A 24,597-nucleotide genomic window follows, 5' to 3' on the forward strand; every position below is an offset into this window, starting at 1 on the left:
TTTGGTGGACTTGGTTTTAAGGACAGTGACTTGGATAGCGGTGGGTAGAGTGGAGGCCAGAGGGGAAGTCCAAGGTACAGAGAACAGACAGAAGAGGCTGCCGCAGGCGCCCAGGCGTGGTCGGCGGGTGGCGTGAGAGCGCAACAAAAGCAAACTGCGAGAGAGCAGCAGCAGCACTGGCCGCAGAGGGAGGTGGAGAAGCGGCATCAGGGCGCAGATTCTGGATGGCAGGAAGGCCGAGGGGCACTGTTAGAATGAGGGGAAACTGGTTGGACGTTCTGGATCGGAACCAACCTCAGAGCCCACACCAGCAGGTGGAGAGGGGGCCCTGGGAGCTGGCGGGGCAGTAATGTGCAAATCAGATCTATTTAGCCAGGAAAGAGCAGAGTAGGGAGGGGAGGGCAGGGGCCTGGGGAGTGTCTGTGGACAAGGAGGTGGCTGGGAGGGTGAGAAGGGAAGCGGGAAGGGAACCGAGAGAGGCCACGTGTCTCTTGGCTTTTCCCAAGTCCTCTGGGTGGCACCTAGCACATGGCCTCAACAACGTACGTATTTTCTCCTCTCATAAGCGATTCCAGAATGGCTTACGGCCCATCATGTGGCCTATGTGTAGGAGAGGACGTGAGAGCGAAGTCCCTGGCTGCGGGAAAGGCTGTCCTCTGCGTGGGGCACTGCCAGAGGTGGCGATGGGCACTAACGCTGCTGTGCTCTCTCTGCAGCTATTTGGACGGGAACCAGTTCACGCTGGTTCCAGGACAGCTGTCTACCTTCAAGTACCTGCAGCTCGTGTGAGTATCCAGGCCGCTTGAGGACAGGAGGGCCTTTGGCATCTAACCATCAGAACTCTAGCTTCCTGGAATTTCTGACAAACCTCACTTCTGGGCAGATCCCGCTTTTTTTCCTTCCCCCTCTTCCCTCATCCCCATTCCCATCCCCGTCCAAGTCCCCTCTGTGTGCCTAGAGCTGTTTTGCCACCTAGTGGCCACGATTAGCAATTGCATAGTTCTGGGACCTGTTGGGCTGGACCTACCTCCTCTTCCTGCCCACCCATCTCCCCAAAGCTCCTTGAGGCTGGTTGCTACTGTTAAGAGGGGTTATCCTTGCAAGGTTAGGCGCCAGGAGAAGCAGAGGGTGATGGAAGATTTCTCGGTCCAGCTCAGCTGTCAAACAAAATATGAATGATGGCAGCTACAAATACATACCTGTAACTAGGTTTTCTTTAGGCTAACCTTTGCTTTTCTGTGATTTCTACCTTTGACACTTTCCACTCCATGGAGATATACAAAATAAGCCTCGGGATAATAAGTTCAGCTCCTTTTAGTCTTCCAGCCTATTTAACTCCTCACTTTGTCTTTATCTGCTCCTGGGCCAGATTCTACCAAAAAGAAGCCCAGAGCAGTGCACTCCAAGTGCATTCTGTGGGCCCATGTCAGTCCCGGAACTGTTTGTAATGGGTCTGTAATTACACAAGGCGCTTACACCAGAATCTAAATCAATATATTGCCTCCTTCGTTGAGAAAGTCTTGCTATGAAAATCACGTTAGCTAAACGAAGCTATGCGTGGTGACCGCATCTTGGCCCAAGTTTGTTATTGTGGGCTGGTGAAAGTTAGTTCAAGGACTGTGTACTTTGGGTGGCTCTGGCTTACAGGGTTTGGAATCTCTGATTTATCTGTCTTTGCTTAATGACCTGGCCAGTGTGTGTTGAATGTTCCGGTGGGAGGCGTGGAGAGGGGATAGAGTGGGTGTGATTCAGTGGCTGGTGACAGTGCCAAAGAGAATACTGCAAGTTCCCCGGCCCTTCCTTGGTCTAACCTGAAACAGCTCTACTAGTGGCTCGGATACGCTTGAGGAGACAAGGAGAGGAAAGAGGACTCATGTCGAGCGAGTTCTTCCTGGGAAACTGCCTCTTGGAGGCCGAAGTGCCACCTCCTCATCACAGGGAAGGGTCACAAAGTGTGTTGAACATTCAGTAGAGCACTTAACTGTATCTCCAAAGATAGGGGGATGGCTTGGAATCAGATTAGAGGAAAGTTCAGGAGGAGGAGGTGAAGGCAGGGCACATCGTTGCATCTTCTAAGTGTTTCCTGAGCCAAGAGTGCATGAAGTGGGCAGCTGTGAAGGCCCTGAAGTTGCAGCCCCCTGTCCAGACTGTCATGGATTAGGGAGGATGCGGGGGAGGGGAGGGTGGGTGATAAGGCTTCCAACAGAGGTCAGTGGTGATTAGGACTGCAACTGGAGGAGGATGTGATAATCTCAGGGAGGGGCTGGGGAGAGGGTGTCTTGGAACACGAATTGGAGTTCACTGGTGGGCAGAGGGAGCAGCCTGTCCAGGAGCAGAGTGTGGTCTGCTCGAAGGACTTCAAGAAGCATAGTGAATCCCAAGCCTGGGAAGCCTGTGGGGCGGGGAGCAGAGGGAGGGAGGCGCAGAGGCCAGACCCAGGAGCACCGAGAGGTGGCCAGTAGAGGGCCTGGAGTCCATATGCTAGGCACGTGGGCACCACTGTAGTGTTTTGGTGGGGAAGTGGCCTCATCAGCTTTGCATCACAGACTGTTCTGGTGCCACCTGCATGGCAGATGGATCAAAAGGGGCAAAGCAGTGGGGGAGAGATGAGGGCAGAACCCCAGGCAGGAACCGGGAGAGACAGAATGCTGACTCAAGAGGAAAAGGAGGGCAGGGTGCGAAAGGTGACCAGGGCCACCAGCCAGGGGCGGATCAGATGGGTGGGACGAGAGGGCGGATGTGTGGGCAGGCGGCGTTGCTGGAGCTGGAGCTTGGGGAATGGGGTGTGGGAGGGAATGCAAGATGTGGGTGGAGTTTGAGTGTGGGCATCAGGCAGAGGAGTTTATGTGAGGACAGGCTGGGACTGGGGGGAGGGGGCCACCATCAGCACAGGGGCATCCCCGATGGCACCCAGATTGGACTAAATGGGGCACAGATGGGGCTTAGCGATCCCCATGGCTCTTGGCTGAGTATGAAGGAAGCTTCTAGCAGAGACTGAGAAGGCACAGCCAAAGACCTCTGAAGACGGTCAGGAATAAAGGCATGAGGGTGGCTGGAGTTTTGAGAAGAGGAGGAAGGTGGTCAGTTGTGCCAGATGCTGCAGGTGACTGGGAGGGGCCATGGCAGCAGCCTGGGCTTGGGGCTGGTGGACAGGCTTTGAATCTGCTTCTTCCTCCAACCAGCTGGTGACCCTTCGGGAGTCATGGATCCCTGAGACTCTGGGTCTTTGTGAAACGGAGCTGCCTTCTCCCTCATAGGACTGCCTCGTAGGGAGGGCTCCTGAACCAGCCTGGCTAAGGTCCTGGCAGGAGAGAAAGGAGTGGTGTGGTGGTGTTGCGTGTGCCGGAAGCTTTTTCATAGCTGAGCAATGTTCCACTGTACTGGGGTGGCTGTGCCACAGTTTGCCCATCCATTCATCTGCTGGGGGACACAGGGGTTGTTTCCAGCATGGAGCTATTGCAAGTGTGATTTCCCTTCTTAATCTGCCTGGATCTGGTCCAGAGGCCACCGACACCCTGATGGGAGTGTTCCGATGGCGAGAAGGGGCAGAGCCTGGCTCTGCCCACAGAAGGGTGGGGTGGGGGTCAGGAAATGGAGGAGCCAAGCCCTGGTACCTGAGGGAGCTGAGGGAGCAGTGCAGGGCTGTAGCTAAGCAAGCGCTGTGAGCCAAGGCTGTGCACCTGGGCTCCTCTCCACCCCGGTTAACCTGGCTGGGGAATGGCCCTGGGCAGAGTCGGGGAGGGCTTGAAGAAGCCCATGACCATGAGCCAGGGCTGAATGAGTTCTTTCTAAACCATGATGCCTTTGCCTTTTCCAGGGACTTGAGCAACAACAAGATCAGTTCCTTAAGCAATTCCTCCTTCACCAACATGAGCCAGCTGACCACTCTGTGAGTCCCAGCAGAGCTTGGGTGGGGGGCCACAGGGCTGTGGGGCCACGGCTGTGAGTCATTCCTCAGCTCCAGCCTGTGCTGTGCATTGCTCCCCGATCCCTCACGTGCAGACACCATGCGTGCTGGAGAGGATACTGGGCCTGAGAGCCTAAAAGACTTTCAAAAAACATCTTTCATTGTGAACTACAACATATGGTATATACGGAAAATAATAATTAAATGTACAGTTTAACAAATAATCAAAAAGCTAGCACATGTGTAGTTACCAGGTCAAAAATTGAGAACTCTCGGCAGGTTGTGGTGGTTCATGCCTGTAATCCAGCACTTTGGGAGGCAGGCGCGGGCAGATTACTTGAGGTCAGGAGTTCAAAACCTGCCTGACCAAAACGGTAAAACCCCAGCTCGACCAAAAATACAAAAATTAGCCAGGCACTCCAGCCTAGTGACAGAGTAAGGCTCAGTCTCAAAAAACAAACAAACAAAAAATTAAGAGCATTCGGCCAGGCATGGTGGCTCATGCCTCTAATCCTAGCACTTTGGGAGACAGAGGTGGGCGGATCACTTGAGGTCAGGAGTTTGAGACCAGCCTGGGTAACATGTGAAACCCCATTCACCTTCCAACACCTCATTTTACAGATGGAACAGTAGAGCCAGTACCCAAGAAAGGAAGGGGCCCTGACCCAGCCAGTCTCCAGGAGCAAGATGTGAGCCTAAGCCAAAATACAAAATACAAAAAATTAGACGGGTATGGTGGTGCACATCTGTGGTCCCAGCTACTTAGGAGGCTGAGGCAGGAGGATGGTTTGAGCCTGGGAGGCACAGGTTGCACTGAGCCAAGATCACGCCACTGTACTCCGTCCTGGGTGACAGAGCTAGATCCTGTCTCAAAAAAAAAAAACAAACCAAAAAAAAAAAACAAAAAAAGTGCTATCCTTGATAATCCCCTGTTCCTGCGTCTCCCAGCTCCGAGACCCAGGCAACCACTGATCTGCTTTCTGTCACTATAGAAAGCAGTGGGAGGCTCACTGCAACCTCCGCCTCCTGGATTCAAGTGATTCTCCTGCCTCAGCCTCCCAAGTAGCTGGGATTACAGGCGCCTGCCACCATGCCTGGCTAATATTGGCATTTTCTAGGGTTTTACACACAAATGGAAAGACTTGGTTTTGCTTAGCTTCTGCGCCCAGCATGATGACTTAGAGATTCATCCATGGTGTGGTGGTGCGTGTGCCGGAAGCTCTTTTTCATAGCTGAGCAGTGTTCCACTGTACTGGGGCAGTTGTGCTGCAGTTCGCTCACCCACTCGTCGACTAGGGGACACGGGGGTTGTTTCCAGCATGGAGCTATTGCAAGTGTGATTTCTCTTCTTAATCTGTCTGTCTGCCATGCATGGATTCAATTACTTGGAAGCATTTTGGGACAGTGGCTTAGCCTGTGGGCTCTGGAAACTGAAAACTATAATGAAAATCCCTTCTTAATAACTTTTTTTTTTCCCTGAGATGGAGTCTCACTCTGTTGCCCAGGCTGGAGTGCAGTGGCGAGGTTTTGGCTCACTGTAACCTCTACCTGGTGGATTCAAGCAATTCCCCGGCCTCAGCCTCCCAGCAGAGTTGCTGGGATTAGAGGCGTGTACCACCATGCCTGGTTAACATATGTATTTTTAGTAGAGACAGGGTTTTGCCATATTGGCCAGGCTGTTCTCAAACTCCTGACCTCAGGTGATCCACCCACCTCAGCCTCCCAAAGTGCTGGGATTACAGGCGTGAGCCACCACACCTGGCCCCTTCTTAATAACTTAATAATGTGACCCTGGAGAAGTTCTTTCACCTCTCAGGGCCTCAGTCTCCTCATCTGTAAGATGGGAGTAGTAACAGCACCTTCCTCACTGTCACAGCTTTTCAATAGTAAATTATTGTAGATGACTTCACCTGTCCACCCTGGAAGTGGTCGGCTGAGATGGTGAGCTCCCTGCAGGCAGGTTCTGGTCAGGTGCCACCTTCACAGTGAACTCGCCTATGCGCCTTGCTGGGGCAGCCCCTTAGGGAATGTTCTCAGTCATAGCAACAGTAACTCTGCTTTGTTGAGGGTCTATCAGAGCCTCACCTGGATTTAGCCCCCAGGACAGCCCTATCAAGTTGGCATTATTTTTGTCCCTATTTTACGGCCAAGGGAACTGATTTGAGGCAGAAGGGGCTTAGGGGGCATGCTCAAGGCCACCAGTTTCTTAGGGCCCAGCCCATGTGCTTGCTGGCTGCGCTGACTCCCTTCACAGAGCACGAGGAGGCTGCTGGGTGAGAGGGGCCTCCATGTCCTGGGCAGCAGCTGAGCCCGAGGGGCCAGGCGCTAACACAGTGCCCTTCTTCCTCCACAGGATCCTCAGCTACAATGCCCTGCAGTGCATCCCGCCACTGGCCTTCCAGGGACTCCGCTCCTTGCGGCTGCTGTAAGTCTCCTCACTTGCCATCCTGCCAGGAAATCCGCCCCCCGCCCAGAGTCCTGCCACCCACCTGGTGGGCAGAAATGTCCCCATGTCTAGGGCCCATGCTGTGCCATGGTGGAATCCAGAGCGCTGTCACTTAAGCCCCTGTGGATACTCTTATTCCCAAGAAGCTGCGGTGTGCGTGGGAAATGATGTGAGAAACAGGGGTTGCTGTCACCCCCAGGATGGGTTTGTGGTGGTGGTGGGGGGACATCCAAAATAAGGCGGCCCTTCATCTGCATAGAAGACTTCTGTTCAGGTTGAAAAATGTTTACAAGAGATTCGGGAATCTTTTCTATGAGGTCTCACTGTGAGGTTTTGCCTTGGGATCAAAGCCCTCAGTCCATCCATTAGGATGGCCTCAGTCAGCCCACCAGGGGCAAGGTGACATTCTCCCAGCCCTAACCTGTGGCTGGCTTTCTTAACTTCCTTCCTAAGAAGAAGCTCCTCCTGCTTAGGCTCCTCTGCTGAAGAGGGAGGGCTCTGGGCACACGGGTCCTGTTTGTAATATAAACACGGTGTTTCGGTCCTCCTAAGGGCTAGGGGACAGGCGGTCCACCTGGAGGGTTTCTTCCCTGTGGCCAGTGGGGCAGGGTCTCTGAGCTGGGGGCCATCTTTCTCGGGGCACTGGCCGAGAGGCCTGGAGGGTAGGCGTGGCCTGTCCCCTCTCTGCAGAGGGCTGGGCCTCTCCCTCCAGCAGCTTTCCCATCGCTGTCCCTGGATGAGGCACCAGCAGCCTCTTCTCTTCTCAGGTCCCTCCACGGCAATGACATCTCCACCCTCCGAGAGGGCATCTTCGCAGACGTGACCTCCCTGTCTCACCTGTGAGTACTCCAGCCCCATTCTCTGGGCCTCTTTGGATTTCAACAGGAAGACCCCACCTCCTGAGATTGTCAGAATTTGTTGCTTTTATCCTGAAATTAAGCTTGTGAACTTCCCATGTGCACCTTCTGGAACTCTTGTGTGTCCAGTGGTTGATCAGCCACAGCAACAGAGCAGAAGCTTCCTCGCGAGCCGTAGTGAAGGTTCTAATGACCATTGGTCGGTTGCTGTGCACTTTGTCTGCCTCAGCTAATGTGCTCTTCGCAGTTATCCTGCAACATAGGTACTGTGGTTCTCATCTTTCACACCAGGAAGTGAATGCAGAAAAAGTGAGACACTTGCCCAAAGCTGCACAGTTGCGGGTGGTGGGGTTTCTGACTCCTAGGCCAGTTCTCTGAAGCGCTCCCGCCGTACTGCGCCTCTGACTTCACAAGGTCGGGGATGAGCTCTGGAATTTACTACCTCCAATAGGTGCTGTAATTCGATGTAGAATTACTTCCAAAACCTTTTAGCTGGCAGTGCTATGAGAATTCTTTAAAAGTAGTGGGCTTGATTCCTAAAAAAACTCGACATAGGATTACCATGTAACCCAGCAATCCACCCTAAGGGGCATATCCAAAAGAACACGTGTACCCCAGTGTTCACCGCAGCAGGATCCACAATAACCCCAAAGTGGAAACAGCCTGTGTCCACAGATGGTAAACAAAATGCAGCACATACAGACAATGGAGCGGGCATTAGCCATAAATGATGACGTTCTGATGGGTGCTACCACATGGATGAATCTTGAAGACATTGTGTTAGGTGGAAGAAGCCAGACACAAGAGGATGACTATTGTATGATTCCGTGCCTATGACATACCTAGAACAGCTGAATTCGTGGAGACCAAAAGTAGAGTGGTGGACGCCAGGAGCTGGAGGCAGGGTCATGGGGACTTGGTGTTTATTGAGCACAGAGTTCTGTTTGGGGTGATGAAAACGCTTTGGAAGTAGGTAGTGGTGAGGTTGTACACCACTATTCAATCAATGGCACTGAATTGTACACTTAAAATGGTGAAAGTGGCAAATTTCATGTTATATATATATTTTGCCATATTGAAAAATTGATGAAGTCAAGAAGCACTGGGCTGTGACAGGGCCATCCTAATTCTGGAGGTTGGGTTGGGCACCGAGCAGGCACATTCTCTCCTGGCATCTCTTGGCACTACTGGCCAAGGCAGGGTGGGGGAACTGTGGCCACGTGGACTATGCCTGGGACCCCAGGTTCAACTGTCTCCTTTGGCTCTCAGCCCCATCCTCAAGCCCCAAAAGGGCCTGGTGGGCAGGCATACCCAGGTTGGAGAGCCTTTTGGGGCCCTCAGCCACTCTTCTTGAAGTTCATTCACTCATCAGTCTCACTAGATTTTCTCAGTTCTAAGACTCACCTTTTCCACATTTTAAACTCTAAAACCAGAGCATATATTTAATATGGTAATGTTCCCCATCCCTCCGAAAGCATGTTAAATCAGCAATTCATCAGTCTTAGACTGCAAGAAATAAAATAGTAATAGGTGCTGCTCTTTGAGGTCTCCCTGAATCAAATACTGTACTCTGTGCTTAATCTATGAGGTCTTGTTTACCCCATGACTGAATTGGGAAGTGGGTTTTTTGTTATGCACTAGCTCCACATGATTGGCAGGGACTGCCTTGAGGACCCAACTGAAGATTCCAGGGCTGGGCCTGGACTCAGTAGGAGGGGTGCAGTGATTGATTTGTAATGTCTGCCATGGCAGTGGGAGGGGTAAGGGGCTTTGCCCCAGGTGGTAGGATTTGATTTATTATTTCCATTTTACAGTCCTAGGTTCTAAAAAGTTAGGCAGCTTCTGGCCGGGCGCAGTGGTTCATGCCTGTAATCCCAGCACTTTGGGAGGCTGAGCCAGGTGCATCCAGGAGGTCAGGAGATGGAGACCATCCTGGCTAACACAATGAAACCCCATCTCTACTAAAAATACAAAAAATTAGCTGGGCATGGTGGCATGCGCCTGTAGTCTCAGCTACTTGGGAAGCTGAGGCAGGAGTATCACTTGAATCTCGGAGGCAGAGGGTGCAGTGAGCCAATATTACGCCACTGCACTCTAGCCTGGAAGACGGAGCGAGACTCCTCAAAAAAAAAAAAAAAAAAAAAAAAAAAAAGTTAGGCAGCTTCCCTAGGATTTGAATTTAGGTGCATCTGATTCCAGAATTCTTTATTTATTCTTTGCTCTATTACCTTAATAAATACATCCCAGGTAACCAGAGTGACTCTAGTGCTGAAGAATTTACCAACACAAGGTTTCTGCCCACTGTGACCATTTGGGATCTTATAAAGAGAATTCAGAGGAAGCAGTGACTAACTCTGGGCAAGTCCAAGGGCCTTCACAGAGGAGGTGCCATTTATGCTGCCATTGGAGAGGAACCAGGAGTTGGCCAGTTGGAGAAAGTGAGGAAAGGAATTCTGGAAAGAGGGAAGAGCACATGCAAAGGCATGAAAGCCAGCAAAGGGCATGTTCAGGGATGCTGCACTGTCCAGTATAGGATAAAGGATGTTTGGCTGGGGAAGGAATGTGGGGTGGGAGGAGACGGATCTGGAAAGAGACACTGGAATTCCGTTGTGAAGGGCCGTTTGTGTCTGTTAAGGAGTTTGGACCTTGTTGTATATAGAAAGGGAATTGTGGAGAATTGAGTTGTACAAAACTCCTAGGAAGCCCATAAGCCCATGGTGACATACAGAAGGTGAGTGGGATGGGAGGAGGCAGGAGTGAGCCCTACTGGAGGTGGTGGCTCTGGACATAGGCCAGGTGGGGACAGTATTGTTTATTGTTCCTACTGACTTGAATTCACAGGGGCTTGTTTCCATCTGTGTTGGATAATTTTTGGTTGCATGCTCATTTTTGCTAGCATGTCTTTAGGAATTCTGAAGACCTAAATTGGAGATGCTCTGGAGATGCTCCTCTCCAGAGAGCGTTTGTGCTTGTCTATGCTGGGCGCCAGGGCTGCTGCCACCCTGGAAGCACACAGCTTTTGTCGCATACCCCTGGGCATAGCCGAGTGTCCACTTTCACTGTGCACCTTGCCGGGCTGGGCCTTTTCAGCACCTGGTCTACATTTTATACCTTTGCATCCCCCCTTAGTGTCTCTTCTACTCAGGGTTTAACTGTGCAGATGGGCAGTTTGCCATCTTTCCTCCTTTCTCATGAGAACCAAATAACACCCAAGTACATCTTTTCTTCAGCTCAAAATCTGGAGGGTTTTTGTTTTTTGTTTTTGTTTGATACGAAGTCTTGCTCTGTCACCCAGGCTGGAGTGCAATAGTGTGGTCTCAGCTTACTGCAACCTCTGCCTCCCAGGTTCAAGCGATTCTCCTGCCTCAGCCTCCTGAGTAGGTGGGATTACAGGCACCTGCCACTATGTCTGGCTAATTTTTTGTATTTTTAGTAGAGACAGGGTTTCATCATGTTGGCCGGGCTGGTCTCCAACTCCTGACCTTAATTGATCCACCTGCCTCAGCCTCCCAAAGGCATGAGCCACTGTTCCTAGTAAACACTATAATTTATTATTTGATGAAAACCCAGAATAAAATAGACTGTACACTCTGATGGACAAACATATACACAGGAAATGGAAGGGAATAAACTAAAATCAAATTAGTTGCATTTATGGGATGATAGATGGTTCTCTTCTTTTTGAATTTCCTTTGCACTGAGATGTTGTGCTTTTCTTGTGCTTTAGACAGGCATTCATTCATTCAGCAGACATTGGTGCCTGCTAGTGCCTGACACAGCTGGGGACTTACTGGTCTCTGCCCTCAAATGCAGGAGACAGTATTGCACACAGAAAGATCGCCTGGGAGTGGGGTGGATGGTTCTGCAACTTGTGAGGCAGCCAGGGGAGGCTATTTCAGTCCAGGTTACATAAATAGGAACCGGGAAGGGGCCTGGCATGAACAGATCAAATAGCTACTGTTTCAACTATTTCCATATTATGCTGGAGATCAAGAACAAGGGTTATTTATACTTTGGCTGGGGTGTGAACCTGAATCCGCAGTCCTTCTGGATTGACGTGGCCTGGCTGCAGCGTCTGCCCAACGACCCCTGCCCACCAAATACATCTCTGTCGGGCCTTGGCTCTGCACGCCCCACTGAGTTCACAGCAGTTTTCGTCGGGAGAAATGGTCCCCAGATGAATGCAAATTACAACTACTACTGAAGAGACGGCAAGGTGGTCCTCAGCCACAAAAATCCAGCCTTTGGATCAATGAAAGCTTGTGATGTTGAATTCAGGTGTGGCTCAGTCTGTTCAGTATAGAAACAAGGAAAAGCAAGTGTGGGCCAGTCCAGAATTCATATTTTTGAATCGCTTTAGCTGGGCCTTTGCACCATCTTTTTTGTGATGAAGAGAGGGGAAGGAGCACTTAATCTCAGGTGCCACTTTGTTGCCGTTTATGGAGGGAACCGGAAGCCACGTCACGGGCCACACATTCACAGAGCTTCAGATTTCCTCTTGTCGGCCTTTTTCTCTAAATGAGCTACAGGACTGAAAGAAGGCATTCCAATCACCCTTCACCTCATGGCTCATTGCCAGGCCACTCTCCTTATCATGTGCTATAAAAAATACTTTTAAATAAATTGTGTATTTATCTTTTGAATAACATACTTATGTGACATCACGCTTTTTATTAGGATAAAAATACTAATCTGGTGAGTGTAAGCATTTTAAATATGCCACCATTTTTTAATTCCTGTTATCTTAAGAAGTCTTTGTTTTTCGAAACATACCGGAGCTTCAGAAAAAATCTTCCATCCCGTTAGCCAGGATGGATGCTGTCAGCAAATAAGGAGCAAAAATTCAACCCGTGCCGAGGTCGAACCTGCTGCTTCCTGAGCGCCTCCCTCGGCACCTCTTTTAGGTCACGTGTGCTTGTCTGTCTCCTTCCTCTAGGTTGCAGGCTCTTTACTGAAGCATGAAGTGACCCCCAGAGATGTTAAGGGAGCCACTCAAGGTCACCCAGGCAGGGTGCAGCTGCCTGGGGGGCAGAGTCCAGGTCTTGTTCAGCCTGATTCATAAGATCATGAATCATCAGCTGAGCTGTTTTGGGGAATTCCTGTTCAGAGCCACTGCCGATTTAATCAGGTTGTACACATCTCAAGGGAACCACTTCCTCTGTCCTGCCCAGAAACAGGTGGAAATGGCAGGGCATCCGTTGGTTACTTAGTAAATGTGTGCATTCTCATTCATGTTATTCAGCCTTATATCTTCAAAATAATGTTGCTATCGATGAAGTTCAGGCATAAGGTGTTGATTTTCCTATTTGCTGAATCAGAGAACTCTGGCTCAACCTCCCTCCCTCCCTCCCTACCTGCCCGCCCGCCCACCTGCCCTTCCACCCTCCCTCCCTTCCTTTTTCTTTTTTTTTTGACACAGAATTTCATTCTTGTCACCCAGGCTGGAGTGCCATGGTGTGATCTTTCCTCACTGCAACTTCGATTCTCCTGCCTCAGCCTCTCTGAGTAGCTGGGACTGCAGGAATGTATCGGCATGCCTGGCTAATTTTTTCATTTTTAGTAGAGATGGGGTTTCACCATGTTGGCCAGGCTGGTCTTGAACTCCTGACCTGAAGTGATCTGCTCGCCTTGGCCTCCCAAAGTGCTGGGATTACAGGCGTGAGCCACGGCGCCCGGCCGAAACTCTGACTCTTTTTTCCCCTCAAATCCACGTCTTGTCCATCTCTAAGTCTCTCATGTGGTTTAGTGGAGAGATTCTGAGCTTGCCCATCAGACTGGTAAGAAAGAAAGGGATTGGCAATATGTTGGTGGAAACGGGAGAGCAGGCACAGCCTTGGACTGATGGCCAGTGTGAGTGGATACAACCTCTGCTGGCAGGGCGGCTATTAGCGTAGTACACGCTCTGTCTCTGCCCCCTGAATCCTGCTTTAGGCATCTGTTCTAGAGAAATATTCATACCTCACAAAGAGGAGCCGGGCGCAGTGGCTCACACCTGTAATCCCAACACTTTGTGAGGCTGAGGAGGGCGGATCACTTAAGGCCATAAATTTGAGACTACCCTGGCCAACATGGCGAAACCCCTGTCTCTACTAAAAATACAAAAAAAAAAAAAAAAAAAAATAGCTGGGCATGGTAGTGCACACCTGTAATCCCAGCTACTCAGGAGACTAAGGTATAAGAATCACTCAAACTGGGGAAGCAGAGGTTGCGGTGAGCTGAGACTGTACCACTGCACTCCTGGGCCACAGAGCGAGACCTTGTCTTGAGGGAAAAAAAACAAAGAGGCACGTACAAGTGTTCACTGCCATTGGAAGCAACCAGCATGTCCGGCAGCAGGAACACTGCTCACGGTGCCACAGGGCATCCACTCTTCGGGATACTGTGGGACAGTGGACACAGTGAGATGGATGTTTATATACTGACTGGGAAGATTCCCCAGGCGTGCTGTTTAGTGACAAGGAGCAAGTTACTCAGTAGAGCCGTGCTTTGTAAGGAGGAACCATGTGTGTACATGGGGGGAAGGCCTGGAAGGCCTCACGCCCGAGCATGGTGACCCTGCAACTGTGTATCCGTTTGTGAAGGGCAGTGACAGTGAGGCGTAGATTTCTGTTTTTTGTAATGTGAATGTATCACAATTTATGTGACCACTCCGCATTGATGAACATGAGGGTTTCCAGTCTTTCTATTACAAATAGGGCCATTGCACAGATGTCTTTACGTGTGCCCACAGGTAAACGCCCAGAAACAATGGCTGGCTCAGAAGACAACTGTGTGAGTCATATGATAAGTGTGACACAATGCCCCTCCACAGGGGCTCTACCATTTTGCATCCCCATCAGTAACACAGGAATGTGCCTTCAAAAATTGAGGTGAAATTCACATAATATCAAATTAACCTTGTTTTTAAAGTGTATAACTCAGTGGCATTTAATCATTCACAGTGTTGTGCAGGGCGCAGGCTTGCTTTGTCTGCAGTGTCTGAAAGTGGCTGACAATGAGAATGCATTCATGTGTTCTGTTTAATTAAAAATGAAAAGAAAAACAAGAGCATAGGTTTCAGAGGCAGGCAGCAGTGCATCTGGATCCAGGCGCTGCCCTTCGCTAGTTGTGTGACCCCAGGGAAATTACTTATTCCATGGGCGGCTCAGCGCCCACGTCTTTGAGATGGAGAGAAGACTTGCAGAGCGGGGCTGATGACACGATGTGGTGCGCAAACACAGGAAAGCCTCTGTCTCATTGCAGCGGTCGATGTGGGTTGCTTTCTCCCCATGCACACCAGAGGCAGTGCATTCGTAGGCTCTGGCCCCAACAACCTGGGTTCAAGTCCCAGCTCCCCGTTTCTCTGTGTGATCCTCAACCTTTGTGAGCCTCGGTTTCTGCACATGTGAAATGGGGAGAGTAGTGTGTGGTGAGGACTGAGACAGTGTGTATGCAGTGCTTAAAACAGCACCAGCAGCCGGGTGCGGTGGCTCACACCTGTAATCCCAGCATTTTGGGAGGCTGAAATGAGTGGATCACCTGAGGTCAGGAGTTCGAGACCAGCCTGATCAATACGGTGAAACCCAGTCTCTACTAAAAATACAAAAATTAGCCGGGTGTGGTGGCATGTGCCTGTAATCCCAGCCACCTGGGAGGCTGAGACAGGAGAATCAGTTGAACCCAGGAGGTAGAGGTTGCAGTGAGCCAAGATCACGCCATTGCACTCCAGCCTGGCAACAGAGTGAGACTCCAACTCAAAGAAACAAAACAGCACTGGCTACACAGTAAATGTGAAATGGAAGAGGCTCAGATTTTTGCCAGTCCCTGGTGGAGTGCCTGGGATCCTAGGTTCCCAGTGGGTGAGGAATCCTGTGAAGCTGTAATGCCTGCTTCTCTGTGCTTTCTGCTCAGGGCCATTGGTGCCAACCCCTTGTACTGTGACTGCCACCTCCGCTGGCTGTCCAGCTGGGTGAAGACTGGCTACAAGGAACCGGGCATTGCCCGCTGTGCTGGGCCCCCGGACATGGAGGGCAAGCTGCTCCTCACCACGCCTGCCAAGAAGTTTGAATGCCAAGGTAAGTCCAGGAGCGTGTCCTCCTGCTGCTGGGGGCCACAGAACTGGCCCAGCACTGCAGGGCCTTCCCAACATGCCTGCGTCCCTGTGGTGACCACTGGGCGGGGGTCAGGGGACAGGAACGAGGCACCTGCAGCTTGATGGCTGCCTTCCAGTCCTGACATGTCACGGACAAAAAAAGCCAGGCAGAAAAATCTCAGGCTGTCAGGGCTATAATCCCTCCCTGTGGTTACACAAGGAAAATGAAAATAGCAGCAGTGTTTCTGGAAGCTCCAAGCCTCAGCAGGGCGAGTTCACAGACCTCTGTTTGGTAGGAGTTGTGTTCAACAGTTAACTGAGACCTCTCTCAGTCCCTGGTGGAGCAGGAGACCCCGCAGCCACTCTCCTGACATTTACAGAAATACAGAGCCAGAGTGTCACTGGAGGCTGCTTCCAGCTTTTCCCCAAGACCCTCCACTGTGGGCATTTGTAAATACATGTTCAGGGATTGAGTGACAGACAGCTCAAGCCCCAGAAGCCCTGCTGAGCACAGACAGGTGGCTGAGTGGCCGCTGGGCCGGGCTTTATGTGCAGGGACACAGCAGGGGTAGGGCACTGGAGGCCACGGAGCACGGCCCTTGCCCTCAGTAAGCTCAGAGGCCACCGTCGGAAATGAAGCTGACAGCCGTTGGTTAATGAGGAGGTCCTGGGCCACCCTCCTCGCAGGATGCTGTTACAGCCGTGACAGCTCAGAGGGGCCTGATCTGTGGCTTGGCTGTTGGGAGCAAGTCAGTTTATGCTGAAACATTTGCTCTGTGTTTATTTAATGGGGTAGGATTGGTGTTGGTGAGAAAGGTTTTCTTTGTTTTTTTGTTTTTTAAATTATTATTGACATAGAACACGCACATACATTAAAGTACACAGATCATGAGTGAGCGAGTCGCTGAAGTTTCACAAACCGAACTCACCCAGGTAACCTACACCTGAATAAACAGAACCTGGCTGTGGTGGCTCATACCTGTAATCCTAGCACTCTGGGAGGCTGAGGTGGGTGCCTTGCTTGAGCCCAGGAGTTCGAGACCAGCCTGGGCAGCATGGCGAGACCCTGTCACTACAAAAAATTTTTTAAATTAGCTGGGCATGGTGATGTGTGCCTTTGTCCCAGCTACTGGGAAGGTGGAAATGGGAGGATCACTTGAGCCCAGGAAATTGAGGCTGCCGTGAGCCATGTTTGTGCCAGTGCACTGTAGCCTGGGTGACAGAGTGAGACCCTGTCTCAAAAAAAGAAAACAGAACCACACCTCCACCCCAGAAGTCCATCATGTGTTGTAGTTTTTGCTGTAAAGTGTGTTTATTTCTGTTCATGCTCATGCCTCCTCAGCAGGAGCAATATTCCACCCCTTCTAGAAGGTGTCTTCTGGCGAAGCCTGAGTTCTCTGGTCTTCCTATTTAGTCTTCTGAGATCCTGATGCCCCTGACCGGGGGGTGTCCCAAGTGGCCTGGCTGCTGGCTCATCTGGTTACCTCCACAGCCAGTGATCCTGGAGATGCTGGAGGGGCCTGCCATAGCAGGGAGGTGGGGGAAAATGGTCCTCCCTGGCTCAGGCATGGAGGGGAACGACCCCTGCTCCCTGGCATGGCCAACCTGCAGAGCCAAGCTTGGGCACTACGCTCCTCTCTGCCAAGGTGGCCAACTTCTGTCCTCCTAATCAGCAGGTGTCAGGCTGGGGTCATTACCTCAGAAGGGCATGAGGGGACATAGCAAGGGTTGGCCAACTTCGGTGGTAGCAGCTGTGCCCTTCTTACATGGATCATGCGGCCCTAATGGCCACTGTGCACAGCACCCACCGCCTGCCTGCCAAGCATGCTGTGCACACTGGAATTCACTGGTTTAGCTCTCCCAGGGCTGCACTGAGCCCTCTGGCTATGATTGGAATACATGCCTGAGGCAGGGGCTGTCATTAACCCTGTTTCACAGAAATGGGTCCGGAGGTTGGAAAGGCGGGCAGTGCTTGGTGGGGGTGGTGGTGGTATGAACACAATCTGGGGAAAAATCAAGAGGGAAATGGCTCCTTGGAAGTGGGCTCCTAACGGGGTGAGAGGCTCTTTACCCAGCCCTGGGCTGCCCACCCCTCCGCCTGTACTAACACCCTCTCCTTGCTGCAGGTCCCCCCACGCTGGTTGTCCAGGCCAAGTGTGATCCCTGCTTGTCCAGTCCCTGCCAGAACCAGGGCACCTGCCACAATGACCCCCTTGAGGTGTACAGGTGTGCTTGCCCCAGTGGCTATAAGGTGAGTGGAGGCAAAGGCTGCGGAGGAGGAAGGCTCCTCGTGTGCACTGCAGGCTGTCCCTCCCCAGGGCCCAGAGCACTGCCTGGCTCAGAGCAGATGCTTGAGTGAACCTGTAATCAATGACTTAACATGTGAATGAATGAATGAATGAATGAATGGAGTGGGAAAATGAATGAATGAAAACAAGTAACTCCTGGGACAGGGAGGCTAAGCTGCTGAGGGTCTGGCTGGCTGTTGGCTCACACTAACTCCCAGGTCTCCCTGGGATCCCCATCACTGATTTTCCCCCCAGGGCCGAGACTGTGAGGTATCCCTGGACAGCTGTTCCAGTGGCCCCTGTGAAAACGGGGGCACCTGCCACGCACAGGAGGGCAAGGATGCCCCATTCACGTGAGTTGCCTGAAGGGGCAGGAGCCTGGTGAGTGCTGATGGGCCAGCACCTGTGCCTCAGGGCCCTCCTCTGCATCAGGGATGGCCCAGGCTTCCTGTGCCCTGAGGGGAGGTAGAGGCAGCTGTGGTGAGCAGGCATGTATACCAAATCATAGCCAGAGGGCTCTCCAAGCCCATCGGGCCAAGCCCCTCCTTGCCTAGATGTGGTGGGAGCAGAGAGAGACCAGCGGATGCCTGAGCTGTGCAGCTCCCTGGCTCCAGGGGTGAGCAGAGCTTGGAGCCGGCTCTGCTGCCTCCTGCTCCAGCCCTTCTTCCTGCTCCTGCCACGTGCCATGGGGGTGTTTTTGAAGGCACCAGGAATCCATGGCCAAAGCATATACAGTGCAGTGCCAAGTGCCACAGCGGGGCATTTGAAATTCCTATAAATTTCCACTCACTCCAAAGCCTCCAATCTCCCTTGAATAGCCTGCTCCTGGCAGTGCTGCCTACAGGCAGGGCCCTGGCCAGCCCCCTCAAGCTGCCACCCTGAGCCCCCGAGACACAGCTGAGGCTGCTGCTGGGTGGGTGAGACCTGCCCAGAGGTGGGAGCCCAGGCCTGTTTGGTCTCTTTGGGGTCCCCCCATCTTATAAGTCACATTGGGCACTGTGGGAGGGGATGGCCCCCCTGGCCCTGCCCTGAGCAGCCCATTTCCTGCTATTCAATGAGGGGGCCAGCCCTAGTGAACCCATCTCTTAAGTCCTTCCAGAGCCGACATCACCGCCCAAACCCCTTCCCACTGGCTACTTCCCCCAGGACCCCCCAACGAGCCCCACCCTCCCAGAGCTTTCCTGAGGAATGCGTAATATTTAGTTGCTGAAAATAAATTGCTCGCACAATAAATTGGCTCTTCAGAAAATGATGTTGAGTCTAGGGGCAGAAATGGCTGCGCCTGCCTCTGCCACCCAAATCACCAGATGTAAAAATGAAACAGTATGTGGCCTCTCTTCCCTGGGTTGCCTTGGAAACGGCGTCCTTACACTCTGCACCCAGCCTCCTCTGGGCTTCGGTGAGCAGCTCCATGAGCACGCCCCTCCTCATTCCTGAGACACTCAGCGGGGGCTGAAAGGACACCCACTTCACCTTGAGATGGAGAATGGGCCAGTCCCCTCACCTCACCGCCTTACAGACTGGGAGCCGGGGGAGCAGGCCCTGCAGGTGGAAAGGGGGTGCCTCCATGAGTCCCCCTCAACCCTGAGGCTCTCTGGGTGCCTGTTATCCCCTGACCGACGTCCACTCCCACTGCCCTGCTCCAGCTGCTACCAGAGGGCACTTCCTGAAATGTGAGGCTGATCCTGTGACCCCAGCGGAAAACCCTGCTGCTGGTCCCCTCCAGCCTTCAGGGGAAAAATTTCACCACAGACCATTTCCTGAAATGGTGGTTTGAATTCTTTTTACTCACATACTCCCCAAACGTATTCTAAAAACTATACATTCCCTCACACATCTTTTGACAGCTAAAATGTTCATTATAAGTTTTTCATTGCAAAGGAGGTAATTTTCCAGATATTGTAAATATTATGAACATTTAAAGATAAAACTATTCCTTTATTTGGGAGGTTGAGGTGGAAAGGCCTTAAGACCAGGAGTTGGAGGCCAGCCTGGGCAATATGGCAGAATCCCCATGGCAAAACCCATCTCTACAGAAAATTAAAAATCAGCTAGGTGTAATGGCGAGTGCCTGTAGCCCCAGATTCTCAGGAGGCTGAGGTGGGAGGATTGCTTGGACCCAGGAGGCGGAGGTTGCAGTGAGCCGAGATCTCGCACTCCTGCCTGGACAACAGAGTGAGACTTTGTCTCTAAAACCAAAAATTAAATTAAGTTTTAAAAACTATAACATTAAATCATTCTTTTATCATCCTCCAGTGAAATCTAAACAGCATAGCATTTTGACACTTTTTTTTTTTTGAGACAGAGTCTTGTTCTGTCACCCAGGCTGGAGTGCAGTGGTGAGATCTCGGCTCACTGCAACCTCCGCCTCCTGGGTTCAAGCAGTTCTCCTGCCTCAGCCTCCTGAGTAGCTGAGACTACAGGCGTGCACCACCAAACCCAGCTAATTTTTGTATTTTTAGTAGAGATGGGGTTTCACCATGTTGGCCAGGCTGGTCTCGAACTGCTGACCTCAAAGGATCCACCCATCTTGGCCTCCAAAAGTGATGGGATTACAGGCATGTGCCACCATGCCCAGCCAATGGGACCCCACTTTAAAATGACACGAACAGGTTTTTCTTTAACAGTTAAATATTTAACCTTGTCTTTTTTCTCTAGCATTTCCATTTTATTCCTTACCCTCCCATGTTTCTTTCTAACCTAATAGATTTTTATGCTAGTGTCTTTTCTTGAGTACCCTGCCATACGTCTCTGTCCCCTACATGGGTACCCGTAAGTTAAAACTTAAAGGTGTTTCATTATTTCTTATCACCATAAGCCTCTGATTTAAAGTTTCTTTTGCAGCAAGTTATCCCTATAATAATTCAAAACAACTTAACTATATTATAAAATTGAAAATTAGTACATATAAAAGGAAAATGTTATTAGACTGTATCTCTCTTAACGAGATGGATATGGGGTGCTTTTTCTTGTCTTCTCTCAGTTGGTTTATGGATGAATGTTGCAGAATACGAGAAGACACAGCAGATTTATTCCTGTTTTGCTTTTATAGCTATAAATGCTGGAAAAGTTTGTTCATGTAAATAAACTGATGAGATTAGTTTTATTATAGCTGTGTCACTTAATTCTTTGAAAGTCTTCCCAGTTTATATGCCAAATCTCCACAGTGACCTGTCATCAAGATTATTTTTAATATTCTATCAGCTGACAGTTCCATGAGGCCTTCCTTCAATTACTTCCAGTACACAGAACTGGAAATCTCTTGACTTAGATTGTATGTATTCATTCACTTTCTAAGCATCAGGATTCCTAATTGCCCCTTTACTTGGCGCCTGGAGGCATGCCCCCTGTTCTACCTGGAGGGCGTGTCCCACTACCCCCAGTCTGTAAGGGCTGGGGCTGGGAGACAGGCCACCTTTTTAGAGTTCTGGGCCGGGTCAATTTAGGGAGGAGCTCATGCAGATATTTGAAGATATGGAAATTAATTTCTTGGACCTCTCTCTGATCTACACACCCCTTGGAAAACCTTGGGTGCCCCGGGGGAAGGTGTATCCTGGCTTGGAGGTCACTGACCCCCAGGGCCCTTCATGACCAAGCTTCTGCTCAACGCAGCCCCTTGCTCACTGTGCCTGAAGTCTGTGTTCCTGAAGTATTGAACTGTGTGAATGGGCAGGGCCCTTATAGAAGACTGCCATGGGGTTCCCTTCCACTCCAGGCTCTTTTTTTTTTTTGAGATGGAGTCTCACTCTGTTGCCTAGGCTGGAGTGCAGTGGCATGATCTTGGCTCACTGCAACCTCCGCCTCCCGGGTTCAAGTGATTCTCCTGCCTCAGCCTCCTGAGTAGCTGGGATTACAGGCATATGGGACCATACCCAGCTAACTTTTGTATTTTAATAGAGGCGGGGGTTTCACCATGTTGGCCAGGCTGGTCTTGAACTCCTGACCTTAGGTGATCTACCTACCTTTGCCTCACAAGTGCTGGGATTACAGGTGTGAGTCACTGCACCCAGCCACTCCAGGCTTTTACACACTCCTCTGCCCCAGTCACCTTCCTCCCCTTCCTACTCTCCCTTGTCAGGGTCCTTGGTTAATTCATCACCTCCTCCAGGAAGCCTGCCCTTATCACTCTCTGCCAAGGAGGAGCCAGGTGTCTCCTGCCCCTCTGTCCTGGCTCCCTGGCTTCAGTGCTTACACCACACTTCCTTCCTATCTCTCCTCTCGCTGCCCACCTCCCCTTTGCCTCCCCACTAGACTGTGAGTGAATCCCATGAGGGCAGGGTCAGTCTTGGTCACCTCTAGCCCCACCCAGCACCTGGCAAGGGCCTGGCCCAGAGTAGGGACCCTAACTCTGTGGAATGGTGATATTGACTGGGAGCCACGGGCTTCCACCAGTGTCCCAGGAGGGCTGTCTCTCCGTCCTCCCCTTCCCCACACAGGTGCTCCTGTCCCACTGGCTTTGAAGGACAAACTTGTGGGGTGAACACGGATGACTGTGTGGAGCACGTCTGTGCCAACGGGGGCATCTGTGTGGATGGCGTGGGCAACTACACCTGCCAGTGCCCCCTGCAGTACGAGGGTAAGCGTGTCAGGGCTGCAGTGTCTGGGGGAGGACGGGGACAGAGACAGCCCGGAGCCCCCATGACCGGGAGTGGAAGGGGGTCCCTGGCTCAGTGTGTGCCAGTGGTTTCTGTGGGCCTGGCCACCTGGCAGAGCACAGGAGAGCAGCTTCTCTCCTGCCCCTTGCTCCTTCTTTCCCCAGGAAGGGCCTGTGAGCAGCTGGTGGACTTGTGCTCTCCGGATCTGAACCCGTGTCAACATGAGGCCCAGTGTGTGGGCACCCCGGATGGGCCCAGGTCAGTGTTGCCCCTTTCCAAGACCAGGGAGGAGCTCTGGTCACTGAGTCAGGTTGGATTGCAATCTGGGCTCCACAGCCCACCCTCATTTCCTCACTTGTCCAGTGGGTTTGGTCTCAGTTCTACAGGGTTCCTGAGAATCCATGCAGGGTGGCAGGTGGAGGGGGGGTTGGGCACAGCATTGTGGCCACAGAGACCTGGGTGTGAAGCATGACCCTGAAGGTGTCACTTGCCTGCTCCGAGCCTGTTTTCTTGCCTGTAAACTGGCGCAACAATGGCTTCCTTCTGGGGTGGTTGCAAGGGTAATTGAGAAGACGCATGGAAAACACTTAGCTCCAGGTCTGGCATCGTTAAGTGCTCCAGGCTATGATTCCAGATCCACCATTTCTTATCCCCAATTACAAAATCCACAGAATGCGGGAAAGCGTCCCATCTCATGGCAAAATCTGATCTGACCTGGACGTATTTGGTAGTAAAAGCTGCCTGCACTGGCATGAGATCACTTTCTGTTGTTATTCATCCCACGTAATGTGAATATGTGTAGATTCTGTGGCAGAAACATGAATAAGCCTGATTACGGGGCTGCTTCAGCGCCTACCAGCAGGCTGTGTGATATTTTGGAATTCAACACTTTTTAGGTTTTGGTAAGGTATCACCAGCATATGTGAAAGTGTCTGTTACTTGAAGACTGCTTTATGAAGGTCACACATTTTTTAAATGATGCTCCCGACTGCAGTTTTGCAAACGTAGTCTCATTTCTGAGATCTCCCCATTCCACCCATCAGGGCAGCAAGGGGTGGTCAGGGCAGAGCTTCTTGGGGCTTGTGGCTGAGGAACCCAGCCCAGGGACTCAGGCCAACACCGGTGGATGGAGTCCCCCAGGAGCCCCCTGTCTAGCTGGGGCAGCCTGGGGCCCATGACAGGAAGTGAGAGTCCAGGATCGTTGAGGCCGGCTTCCATGATCAACGGGCCCACAGGAGGCTCCATCCAAACAGTGGACCAATGCTGCACTCCTGTGGGGGCTTCCAGGGGTGGGGCTTGGCAGGCAGACCAAGCAGCAGTGGCAGATCGGGTGGCGTGTACCCTCCTTGGAGGGTGGGATAAGGCAGGACTACACACTGTCCAGCCTGGAGCTCCTGGCACAGTCCCTCAATCATGAAGGGCAAACGTGGTGCTTAGATCCGGACCTGGGGCCGTGGCACATGGTGGAGTGCTGAGTGCATGTTCTCTCAACTGCCTGTCCTGGTGGAGAGATGGAACTGACATGCTCAGCTGTGCCTGGCATTACCTGGAACCCAAGACATATATCCAATATATAGTCATTAAATGAATGAATGAGTAGGTGGCGGCTTAGTTACTGTAACATTTTTCAGACTGTAACTCCAGACTCATTAGTAGATTGTGATCAATTGGATATAAAGGGAGCCCCAGCCCCTGTTTAATGTTAATGTCAAGATTAACATTAAAAGATGAAACAAAGTATCAGGAAGCAACATGCCATCTTATAAGGATAGTAAGTATTGTATGAATCTGGTTTCAAGTGTGTGTGTGTGTGTGTGTGTGTGTGTGTGTGTGTGTGTGTGCATGCACGTGTGCACGAGTGTACTGGGCTTGAAAGTGTTTCTTATACCCTGAAAAACACTGGACAAGAAAATGAGTGAAAAACACAGGCAAGAGCACCCATCTGCCAGGTTGCATGGTTGAGCTTCAGAGTTAGGAGTTTAGGAGTTCAGACAAGGAGACTGCTCAGTGAGGGCTGGAGTGCTCCCCAGAGGCTCCCTGGAGGAGGTGAGGTATGGGGCTGGCTGGACCATGCAGGGAGAAAGGAGATAGCATTCTGGAATCTATGGGTGTGAAGGCAGGGAAGGGCTTGGTGAGGTGGGCTTGGTGTAGGGGAGCAGGAGGCCTATAGTACAGGGAGCAAGGCCGTTACTAGAAAGGGCTACAGGAGTGTGTCCTTTATTTGATAGGCAGACAGTAGCCCAGAGGGAATGTTTGGGGCCAGCAGTGAGGCATGGTGGCAACTGGGAAGCTGGGGGCTGACCTGGGGTCGCGGCACCCACTGAGCAGCCCTGCCGAGGACTGGGAGACTGGGGAAAGAGGAGTAGGGGAGCCTGTGGAACTCAGTCACAGGTGGCAGATCCTGGAGAACAGGGAGGGTGCAGCTGAGCTGCT

The 24,597-nt window shown here is 51.5% G+C and overlaps 1 protein-coding gene across 4 annotated transcripts in view; it reads left to right on the plus strand.

The window, feature by feature from the left end:
* SLIT1 (slit guidance ligand 1) overlaps positions 1–24,597 on the plus strand; it is a 192,587-nt gene that overhangs the window by 155,519 nt on the left and 12,471 nt on the right. For all 4 annotated transcript variants that reach the window (XM_012439394.3, XM_012439395.2, XM_064374018.1 and 1 more), the window contains 9 exons: positions 717–785; positions 3,818–3,889; positions 6,261–6,332; positions 7,121–7,192; positions 15,101–15,264; positions 17,408–17,532; positions 17,825–17,922; positions 22,006–22,145; positions 22,329–22,422. In XM_012439394.3, coding sequence (XP_012294817.2) covers positions 717–785; positions 3,818–3,889; positions 6,261–6,332; positions 7,121–7,192; positions 15,101–15,264; positions 17,408–17,532; positions 17,825–17,922; positions 22,006–22,145; positions 22,329–22,422 — 906 coding nt within the window. The remainder of the gene's footprint in view (positions 1–716; positions 786–3,817; positions 3,890–6,260; positions 6,333–7,120; positions 7,193–15,100; positions 15,265–17,407; positions 17,533–17,824; positions 17,923–22,005; positions 22,146–22,328; positions 22,423–24,597) is intronic.

Source organism: Aotus nancymaae, unplaced genomic scaffold, assembly GCF_030222135.1.
Source record: "Aotus nancymaae isolate 86718 unplaced genomic scaffold, 86718_ANA_hifiasm-v0.15.2.pri h1tg000010l, whole genome shotgun sequence".
In the NCBI taxonomy this organism is placed as follows: Eukaryota; Metazoa; Chordata; class Mammalia; order Primates; family Aotidae; genus Aotus; species Aotus nancymaae.